This window comes from Arvicola amphibius, chromosome 1, assembly GCF_903992535.2.
Source record: "Arvicola amphibius chromosome 1, mArvAmp1.2, whole genome shotgun sequence".
In the NCBI taxonomy this organism is placed as follows: domain Eukaryota; kingdom Metazoa; phylum Chordata; class Mammalia; order Rodentia; family Cricetidae; genus Arvicola; species Arvicola amphibius.
The window spans coordinates 17,467,400-17,478,104 of NC_052047.1; the positions used below are offsets into that span (position 1 = coordinate 17,467,400).

Here is a 10,705-nt window from a genome sequence, read left to right on the forward strand (position 1 = left end):
TGCTACAGTGTCCAGCAGGAGGCAGTGCTGGCTTAGCATTGCCTTTGCTTTGGACATGAATGGCTCCTATGACCTCTTGAGGCAACATAGCCACGAAAATTATCACAGACCCAAGCAGGAGCAGGAACATAGACCAAGACATGGCCCTCTGCAGCATCTCAGGCCTGGATGTCACCTTGGTCCTGGTGGATACACGGGCCCCCAAGATCAGTATGACCCCGGCAGCAGCAAGGCCATTGGACACAAGTGGTCTCTGGTGGCTGTCCAGACTACGTGCATTCACATAGCCCTTGCTGGTAACAGGAGCCACGAATATCAACTCAGACTCTGGCTGCTACCATGAATTAGTAACATTTTAAATTTGATTGATGCTACTCTTTGTTAAAATTTAGTCTCTCCAAATGGACAAGAAGCTGGATATCTTCAGGAGGGAATTAGTGGATGTTCAAGGGATCCCTCTCTTCTGGAGCATTGCTGAGCAGTGGTCCCAAGTGGAGTCATTTGAGGCCCGGCCTGATGATATTTTGATCTCCACCTATCCCAAATCTGGTAAGAACTTTGAATTTATTGACTCTCACTGGTTAGATGATGATTCATATTTAGGAGCCTGCCTGCCTTCAGATACTTGTCTAATCTAAGCAGAATTTTTCTAACAAGTTAAAGGAGTATTGTGACTAATGGGAGCAATCTTGTCTCAGCTAGATAGATTAATGTCTATTTCTGAAATATCCCATGAATTTAACTTGAACCCACAATCAATCAAACTTCATGTCTAATAAATGCTCTAACATCAACTTTCCTCTGTATTCCTACTTAATTCCCTAAGGGAAAAAACAAACAAACAAACAATTATACTAGAATTTAAGATATTCTAATCTACCAAGATCTCACAAATCCCACATGATTCCAGGGTCTTAGGAAGTAAACAAATATAACATATGACACTGTTGGTATGAAAACAAGGTGGTTTTGGCAATTTTTTCTCTCTCTGGTGGTTTTGGCAATTTTTTTCTCTCTCATTTACTTTTATTTTATAATTGAAGGACATATGCAATTGAACAGACTATGTTCTCATTTGAATTTGGTACTTTTTTTTTCAAAGGACTGGTGAAACATTTTCTCATAGTTGTCAGAGTGAATCACTGTACTGAGCTCAAATGGGTCCTATTGTTGGATATAGCACCCTGATTATTACAGGCAAAAGTTCTTTGTAGTCTTTTTTCACACCTCCATCAAATGGTGATCCTCTTTAGCTGCCATTTTCTTCAATTCTATGCTATAATAGCGTTTTTTTTTTTTTTTTTTTTTTGGTTTTTCAAGGCAGGGATTAAAGTAACTTTGGAGCCTATCCTGGAACTAGCTAGCTCTTGTAGCCCAGGCTGGCCTCGAACTCACAGAGATTTGCCTGCCTCTGCCTTCTGAGTGCTGGGATTAAGGCATGAGCCACTATAGCCCAGTTTATAATAACTTTTTATAATAATAGGAAATTAATGAACTGATAATTTCATCAAGTTGGATATTTTCTTGCCCATCATATTCAGGATCCAACGCAAATTTATTTTAGAATATTTTGATTCAAATTAAACCATTTTGAAGAAGGAGTATTGGGGAGAGAATGGGAAAGGAGGAAAGTGTGCTATCATTACTTGTACACTGTCTCTTCCACACACTTCTTAAATCTGCTTTATGTTAGATTTTATGCAATAAAAGTGTCTAAATACCTGATATGAGTCTATTTCCTGTCACATGTAGTAATGTACATATTTGATTTCAGTACTCAGGTGGGTCTCTGAGTTTGAGGCCAGCCTGGTTTGCAGAGAGAGTTTCAGGACAGTCGGGGCTATACAGAAAAACCCTGTCTTGAAAAACCAAAATAAAACCCAAACAAACAAGAAAGAACAGTTCTGAGAAGAAGTAGTAGAAAGAAAGAAATTGGAAATAAAAACCATATTTTATTTGTTTCTTTGTTTGTTAGTTTCAGATATTTCAAAACACCTCCTCCTCCCTTGACTTTCTCATGGTCTCAACAGAGATATTTAATTTCTTCTATTTTCCTCTTAGGGACAACCTGGATCAGTGAAATATTGGATTTGATCTATAACAATGGAGATGCAGAGAAGTGTAAACGGGATGCCATCTACAAACGAGTGCCGTTCATGGAACTTATAATTCCAGGATTGTCAAATGGTATTTTTAATAACTATTCCTTTCCATTATAGGAATAAATTTACCAGTGTTCCCAGTATATGTGAAGGAGTCAAGAACAACAATAATACACAAAGAACAAACACTATGAAATAAGTGTCTAGAGGAGTTAGAATTATGTTAGGCCCCATCTGCTCACAGATAACATCTACATATGGTGAGATCTTGATCTAGCTTAAATATCTTAATGTATAGAAATCTTCATCATTTAACTAGTGTATCATATTATAAAAATGAAATTCAATATTGAATCCCACAAAATTATGACTTGTTTATACATATATATTGTTATCAATATAAAATAATACTTTATATGATCAATAAAAATATGGGAATACATTACTTTGCATTCTTTTAAACCTTGAAAAAAGAGCATGAATATTATGATATAATTCTATCATAGGATTGGAATATGAGAGAGATTGACAAGGACTTTGAAATATTTTCATATGGTACACAAGATAAAGGGTAAAGAGAAGACCTAAAGATTGTTCCACAACTGTTTCTTCTGCTCCATCAAGATGTTACAAACCAGGCCGGGCGGTGGTGGCGCACGCCTTTAATCCCAGCACTCGGGAGGCAGAGGCAGGCGGATCTCTGAGTTCGAGGCCAGCCTGGTCTACAAGAGCTAGCTCCAGGACAGGCTCTAGAAACTACAGGGAAACCCTGTCTTGAAAAACCAAAAAAAAAAAAAAAAAAAAGATGTTACAAACCAGGAACTGTTTCTATAGTCAGATGTGGAGATCATTATACTACTGTACTTACAGAGAGTAAAATAGGCTATTTAGCCATGACTTTTCATGGTTTGTATTCTTTGAGATTTAAGAACATAGGAATCTTTTGAACCTTATAACTAACAAAAAAAGAAAAAGAAACGTTACCAAGCCATTAATAATTAGAAGATTATAGGATAAATTGCAAAGAAATCTTGTGATTTCACGCTTATAATGTAGTTTGTTAATGTGTATGCTTGTAGGTATTGAGCTGTTGAAAAACATGCAGTCTCCTCGACTCGTGAAAACTCATCTCCCAGTTCAACTTCTTCCTACCTCATTTTGGAAAAATGACTGCAAGGTAGTCCAAATTTTAACAAGAGCACATTAAAATTTTATTCAGGTTAAAGTCTGAGGGCTAGTAACAAACAGCATCATATACATGTGACCGCTTCACAGCTTGCTTATGAAGAGCGCTACTGCTAGATGGTTGAATTCTGCCAGTTGTCAACAATGGAAGTAGTGTTTCTGTGTGTATTTTCCATCTTTTAGGGTATGTATGCACATTTCCTCTTGGTTGCGTGTTTAGGGATAGAATTATTGGAACTTAACACGGTCACTTTAATAGGTATTCTTAAATAGGATTTGAAGTGTTGATGAGCAGTATCAACTAAGTTGTTCCATGTCTTCATGAACATGAAATATAGGCAAACCATTTCATTTGATTCACACCAGTGGATACTCAAAGGTTTATTTTGTGCTTTCTGATTGACTAATTAGGTTAGGACCTTAATTATGGCTTATTGACCACTTGAATATCTTCACAGTTATCCCTTTTTTTGCTTCCTTTTACATAGTGTCTTCCCTCTTCTCAATACACATACACAGAAAAAGAGAGACAGACAGAAAAAGAGAGACCAACAGAGACAGAGAAACAGACATTCAAGTAGTGAAAATTAATAAAAGCCCCAGAAGGAGGCTTTTAGGAGGTTGTGGAGACATCCTCAGAGAATGTTGTCTATACTAAAATAAGTCAAATATATTTTGCAAAAAGGCCACAGATGATATTGCTAGATGCTTTGGACTAATTGCCGTAGTCACCTGATACTGAGATAAGAAATAGCAAGTAATGTTTACAGGGTTAAATGATTTCCTCAGTAAGTGTACAAGCAAACTATGCTACATCTCTTGAAAAACTTTTCAGTTCACTCCCTATCCTTACCCATTTCCTAGTTTATGAAGTCCACCCGTTTTTGACATAGGAGTATGAAAGTTCCCATTTTGCTCATTGTGGGGTGAGAAGGAAAGTCTAATCATAGCTGCACAATAGTCTCTGCACACTCTTTCTTATTTTACTCATTGCCCCAAGAAATGTTCACTTCATTCAGCTAAGCTTCAAGCATGTGAAATTTTGCTTTCTAGGAGAGGAGGCCTAATATATGTCAGTAGATAGACTCCATAAAATAAATTCCTCAGGATGCTCTCTCTCTCTCTCTCTCTCTCTCTCTCTCTCTCTCTCTCTCTCTCTCTCTCTCTCTGCCTACCCCCAAAAAAGGTCAGAAGACAACTTGTGGGACTCAATTAGCTCTTTCATTATGTGCATTCTAGGGATTCAAATTAAGTTGTCAGTCTTGATTGTAAGTGTCTTTACCCTTTGAACTATCTTGTCATCCCCTGAGTAATTTTTATTGGGCAATAATTTTTCATTCATACAGATCCTAAAATTTGATACATAAAAATTAATCTCACACATATTGTTATATAGCTTTGGTTTGGGACATAAGGGATTGTAATCTTTTCTAGCTCTAAAATTACCTAAATAATAGTTTTTCTTCAGTGAAAGTTTAGATATTTTTCAGTTTAAAATTTATTTCATTTTGTTAATTTTGGTGTATGACAATTCCATATTTGCATATGTGCACTTTGATTGCTGCCATCCCTACCTTCTCGTCTCTCTCCTATCCCTTTGTATATTTTAATTTTTCTATTAATTTAAATATACTACACATATAAATTTCTAAACTTAAGAATATGTAAGTCGTTTGTGATGTGGGAGAGTCTTCTGTTTGAGTTGATTTCATTGGCTAATAAAGAAACTGCCTGGCCCATTTGATAGACCGCCCCTTAGGTGGGTGGAGTAGACAGAACAGGAAGAAGGAAGTGAGGTAGATGGCTCAGTCAGATGCCACGCCTCTCCTAAGTTAGTCAGACCACCGTGCCTCTCCTGAGAGAGATGCCAGATGCGATGAAGCTCCAGCCCAAGATGGACGTGTGCTAGAAACTAAACGGTAAGGCACCACTTCATGGTGCTACACAGATTATTAGATATGGGTTAATCAAGATGTGAGTAAGAGGCTGAAAATAATGGGCCAGGCAGTATTTAAAAGAATACAATTTGTGTGTTGTTATTTCAGGGTATAAGCTAGCCCTGCGGGAGCCAGGCGGCGGGAAGCCAGCCCGCAGCTCCACACTACACGTTTGATTTATTAAATATTAAGTCTAGTTCTTTTTTCCCAAACTTTCTTTGTATTTCTTTTTTTTAATTGAGAGTAGACTCTTCTCTTGTCCAATACATCTCCATCACAGATTCCCCTCACTCCATTCTTTCTAGGTCCCCCTCACTTCCCTTTTCCCATAGATCCACCCCCTCTCCAATGCATCCCCAGAAAAGAGCAGGTCTCCAAGAGACAGTAGTCAAACAGGACAAAACAAGATGCAATAAGACAAGGCAAAACCCCTCATATCGAGGCTGGACATGGCAACCCAATAGGAGGAAATGAGTGTCAAGAGCAGGCAAAATTGTCAGAGACTCACTGACTTCCACAGTTAGGAGTGCCACAAAGCACCTAGCTAAAGCCATAACATATATACATAGAACTTGATGCAGATCCTGTGCTTGCTGCCTCAGTCTCTGTGAGGCCACATGAGCCCTGCTTAGTTGACTCAATGGGCCTTGTTCTCCTGATGTTCTACATTCCCTCTGACCCCCACAGTCAATCATACCTTCTGGTCTTCCATGGGGATTCTGATCTCTGAGGGGAGAGACACGATGAACACCTCCAGTTCAGACTCTCTCTCCAAATAATGTTTGGCTGTGCGTCTGTGCACCTGCGCCAATCTACTACTGCAAGAAGCCTCTCTGATGACAGCTGGGCAGGGACCCAATCTATGAGTGTAACATTATCATTAGGAATCATTTCCTTTCATTTATTTTATTTTATTTTGCCAGTCATGTTTGGTTCTACCCTAGGTCCCTGGTCTATGCAATCTCGGGTTTGAGACCATGCAGGCAGTGTAGGGCATGGCATGGGCCTCAAGTTAAACCAAACACAGGCTGGAACAAGTTCTGTGCCCTCATTGCCCTCGTACATCCTGCAGGCTGAACTGGTTGTAGGTATAGGGTTTTGTGACTGAGCTGGTGTCCAGGTTTTTCTTTCTGTAACCTGCAGAATACCTTCTCATGCCAAAGAGTCTATGCTGTAGGGATAGGGGTGAATGCTCTAGTTCTTATTGTAGTTAATTTTCATGTTTTAAGAGATAATCCTGGGAAAGGTTAAAGAGAAAGCAGACTTGTTAAAAATGGGAGATGAGCTTCTGCGTATTAAAACAATATATAGTTGTGAATGCTGTAAGCCAGGCATAATTGCATAAGCATCATCCTCAGAAACCGTAAAGAATAAATAAGCAACCTGATAATGTAAGCAATAGTTAAAAACTATTAAATTACAAAACCAACCCCCAATCTTTCATTTGCCCCCTTCAGATGGTCTATGTGGCACGGAATGCCAAAGACGTAGCTGTTTCTTACTTTTATTTCTACCAAATGGCCAAAATGCACCCAGAGCCTGGCACCTGGGAGGAGTTCCTTGATAAATTCATGGCTGGACAAGGTGAGTCCAAAATGTGATTTCAAAACAAATAGGGTTTTTTTCAAGGCAATATAAAGTTTAAAATCTAAATCTTATGAATACTATAAATTTAATATTTACCAAACCATGTCCTAATACATCATGAAGACTAAAGAGCAAAAATACAAGGCCCTTTCTTCTTTGTGGGGATTTTTGGATAGCTGGTGGTTTATAAGTTTCTGGTTCTAGGTTACATCATTTCACTAGTGATAAATGAGTGCTTGAAATATATTTAAGCGTTTTTAAATTTCAGTGTCTACGCTGGATTATTTTAATTGTGTGTCCATTCTTTGGAGTCTCTTCTCTACCTTTCAAAACTCCTGTAGGAAAAATTCTCAGAAAACATGTTCCCATATAAATCTCCTCTGAGAAGCAAATGTGTATAGGTGACCCCTAGCATAAGCTTAACAGCTCTCATTGCTTGAACTCTTATTTGCTCATGGTGTCAATGTTATTATCCCTGCCAAACCCCAAAGTCTTCTCAGAATGAAATGCACTCTGCTCTTCCACAGGGCTTTTGTGACACTCCCTTTGTGAAATGTTACTTATTCACTAGTCCCTCTACTGTGAACTTACACATCGCTTACTGTTTGAAACACTCAGGATCTGCAACCTTATTTTTGTGGTCTTAGTTACATTTATCAAATGATATATTAGTTTACAAAAGGTACCATAAAATACCATACTGAGTGATTTAGATGATAGAAATGTATTTTTTTAAAGTTTTCAGGATCTACAAATCCAAGGAGAAAGTGCTATCAGTGTTTCTTCTACAGCCATTCCCTTAATCTGGGCAGGGCTATGTCTTCACCCTATTCTCTCCATGGCTTTCCATCTTGGTGGGTCTGTCTTAATTCCTTTACAAGTAAAGGTAGAGATAGTATCAAGAACTGATTTTATTAGTTCTGTAGGGAATTGTTCTCTAAGTAAAATTTCATTATTATGAAGTGTGGCCATTTCAGTATATAGATTTCAGAAAGACATGACTCACCTTGTAACAGAGTTACTTCCTTGAAAGTAAATTTCAAATTCAGTACCAATGTGGTTATCTCACGTACTCTTATTTGTATGGCCCTTTTTCTTGAACTACAGAAATCACTGTATATGGACAGATAATCATGACATAAAGAGACATTTAGCTATTTTCTACTTCATGTAAATAGTTTTTAATTTCACATTTTATCTTTAACTTTAGTGGGTTTTGGTTCCTGGTATGATCATGTGAAGGGCTGGTGGGAGAAAAGAAAAGATTACCGTATCCTTTATCTATTTTATGAAGATATGAAAGAAGTAAGGAGAAATTTTTGTTTATTTTTCTAAGAAACCCAAGATTTAACTTCTTTGTCTCTTACTCTCTTTTCTTTTTACTCTATAAATATGGCCTGTTTGTTTTTAACTCTAGTTCTGGCATCTAATACTAATTCATATAACTCCTTCATCTTGCTACTGTTATCCATCCAAGGACAATAGTATCTTTGAAATAAAAACTGGTGTATTTCCACTCATGTCTTCAAATAGTTTAGTTGCTTCTTTAAAAATCATAAATATAACTGTTTGAGTATTGCCTTATGAATTAAAAGTATAATAAAACCCTCAAATATAGTTCCACTAGTTAAGTTTAAACAAAATCTTATTAAGAGCTCTCTTTTCTTTTTGACCAAATCCAAATGAAATTATTCTTTTCCCCTTTAACGTTTCAGGATCCAAAGTGTGAAATTAAAAAATTATTAAAGTTTCTAGAGAAAGATGTACCAGAAGAAATTGTAAATAAAATCCTCTACCATAGCTCTTTTAATGTAATGAAGGAGAATCCTAGTGCAAATTACACCACTATGAACAAAGAGGAGATGGACCATTCTGTGTCACCATTCATGAGGAAAGGTGAGAAAAGTACTAATTCATTTCTGTATAGTTTCTGGTCACATGATGGGAAATATAATTAATCACATTAGTGTGAGAGTGTAGGAAATTAGAAGCAAGTAAGAATGCTTAGGAGAGAAACTGAAAAGTAGAGAAAACAAAAGGTTTAGAAGAATACTGTGTACTATTCTATGCCATTTCTGTGAGATATAAAGAGAGATTTATGATGAGAAATATTTGCTCATCATCCTGTGCATCAATAAGTGTTATCATTCTGTCCTTAGTATTTAACTCAATATTAAGCATCTTGTATAAAGTGGATATACATTACATATATTTACATATATATTTAATTTTGTGTATGTGTTCCTAAGTGTCTGTGTGTATGAGTGGAAAATAGCAGTAGATATATGATACATAATTGATAGATAGATAGATGCATAGTATTGCATATGTACCAATTAACTTTTCTATAAAACTCCCACAACCCAAAGGAATTTAATCACAAGATTTCTTTTTATTTAAGCAATGTGTCAGTAATAGGTGATGGTCACTGTGAATCTTGTGTTTTTGTTTGATTTTCCTGGCCTCATCTCCTTTTTTATTCTCTTTATAAAGACAAAAAAAGCCAAAAGCACGGCCCACACAGGTGACATGAATGAGATCCTGTTATAGATGATGAAAACGGGCCTTGTATTTTACACTTTCTTTTCAGATACTGTGTACATTAAACATGTTACCTTCCCACTGTCCAAAACATGAAAACCTAAGTCTAAAGTTTCTGAGTGAGACAATCAAACAACACCAGATGAGTAGAAGTGGAAAACATTCTTATTATAGAGAAGAATTCTTAGCAGTAATAAAGTTTAGGAACGTTCTTGAGATTAAGAAATTTTGGTGAATGTCTACAAAGAAACAATCAAGACTCATTATAAATAACATTTTATAGATTCTAAATGATTTTTGTAGGTAATGAATTATGCTATCAGAAGGTTTTACTGTAATATCTCAAAGTATGGCTTTTGTTTCTCAGGGAACAAACATGTGAAGGTATTTTGATTGTTATAATTAGGAAACATCTATTGGTCTCTAGATGACCTACAAGGTAGATTAAAGTTTCCCTTTCAAACCCAAGAAATTTTCTGGATCAAATGTCTCTAGTTGATATGAAAAACTAGTTTTCTAATTATGTCTTCTATGTTACTGCAGAATATTCTCTGAAAACAATAATTTAATAAAACATGTATTTATGGTATGGTATATCCTGTATATTTTCATAAAAATTATTGACATTTTAAAGGCTTAACTATATTTACCCCAGTAATTTCCAATCTTGCTTGATAATAAATCTTTTCACATAAATTGTTATTTATTTTCCCTGTTAACCAAAGCTTTAAAATAACTGAAAAATACCCTTTACCCTTTGTTCCAAGGGTACTTACAGTCAAAGAATTAATATTGAGTTTAGGTGCATTCCTCCATGCCTTTAAAGACACTTCAGAATTAATATTGTTTTTTACATAAGATAATTATAATTATAAAATCTACAGAAGTTGTAAGGCTAGGAACGTTTAAGCCTAGCAGTTCGATATGGAGTTGAAGATTAAAGTTATGATGCATTCAAATTAATAATTCAAATTACTATTAGCCAGAAATTTAATAGTAATCCCAATCTTTTTTATCATTTGTACAGGTATTTCAGGTGACTGGAAGAATCAGTTTACTGTAGCCCAGTATGAGAAATTTGAAGAAGATTATGTCAAGAAAATGAAAGAGTCAACACTTAAGTTTAGATCAGAAATCTAGAGGGTATTTTCTTCTTAGTCTCCTTTGGCTGGACTAAAATTAGAGGAAAAAAATCATGGATTAGTGACCTAAAAGGTTGTACATTATTTTTCTGTATTGACACGGTCTACAAACCAAAGTTACCAATATCAAGTAGTAATTCTCTCCTAATTCTCTTTCTTTTAGATCAGTTCCCATGCAGTAGCTTTCCCCTCACTGTCTATTATGAATAAA

The 10,705-nt window shown here is 36.1% G+C and overlaps 1 protein-coding gene across 1 annotated transcript; it reads left to right on the forward strand.

Moving 5' to 3' along the window:
• The first annotated feature begins 401 nt into the window (after nt 1-401).
• On the forward strand, nt 402-10,492 carry LOC119825308 (sulfotransferase 1 family member D1). The gene is made up of 7 exons (XM_038346112.1): nt 402-549; nt 2,062-2,187; nt 3,182-3,279; nt 6,682-6,808; nt 8,022-8,116; nt 8,527-8,707; nt 10,380-10,492. The coding sequence occupies exons 1-7, from the start codon at nt 402-404 to the stop codon at nt 10,490-10,492; spliced, it is 888 nt and encodes a 295-aa protein (XP_038202040.1).
• Nucleotides 10,493-10,705: the final 213 nt, after the last annotated feature.

What these genes read in the sequence shown, in the direction of transcription:
- LOC119825308 (XM_038346112.1), top strand. Translation starts at nt 402, where the DNA reads ATGGACAAGAAGCTGGATATCTTCAGGAGGGAATTAGTGGATGTTCAA. An exon ending in CTCCACCTATCCCAAATCTG is followed by an intron (nt 550 to 2,061) that starts GTAAGAACTTTG and finishes TTTTCCTCTTAG; the next exon opens with GGACAACCTGGATCAGTGAA. An exon ending in GTCACCATTCATGAGGAAAG is followed by an intron (nt 8,708 to 10,379) that starts GTGAGAAAAGTA and finishes TCATTTGTACAG; the next exon opens with GTATTTCAGGTGACTGGAAG.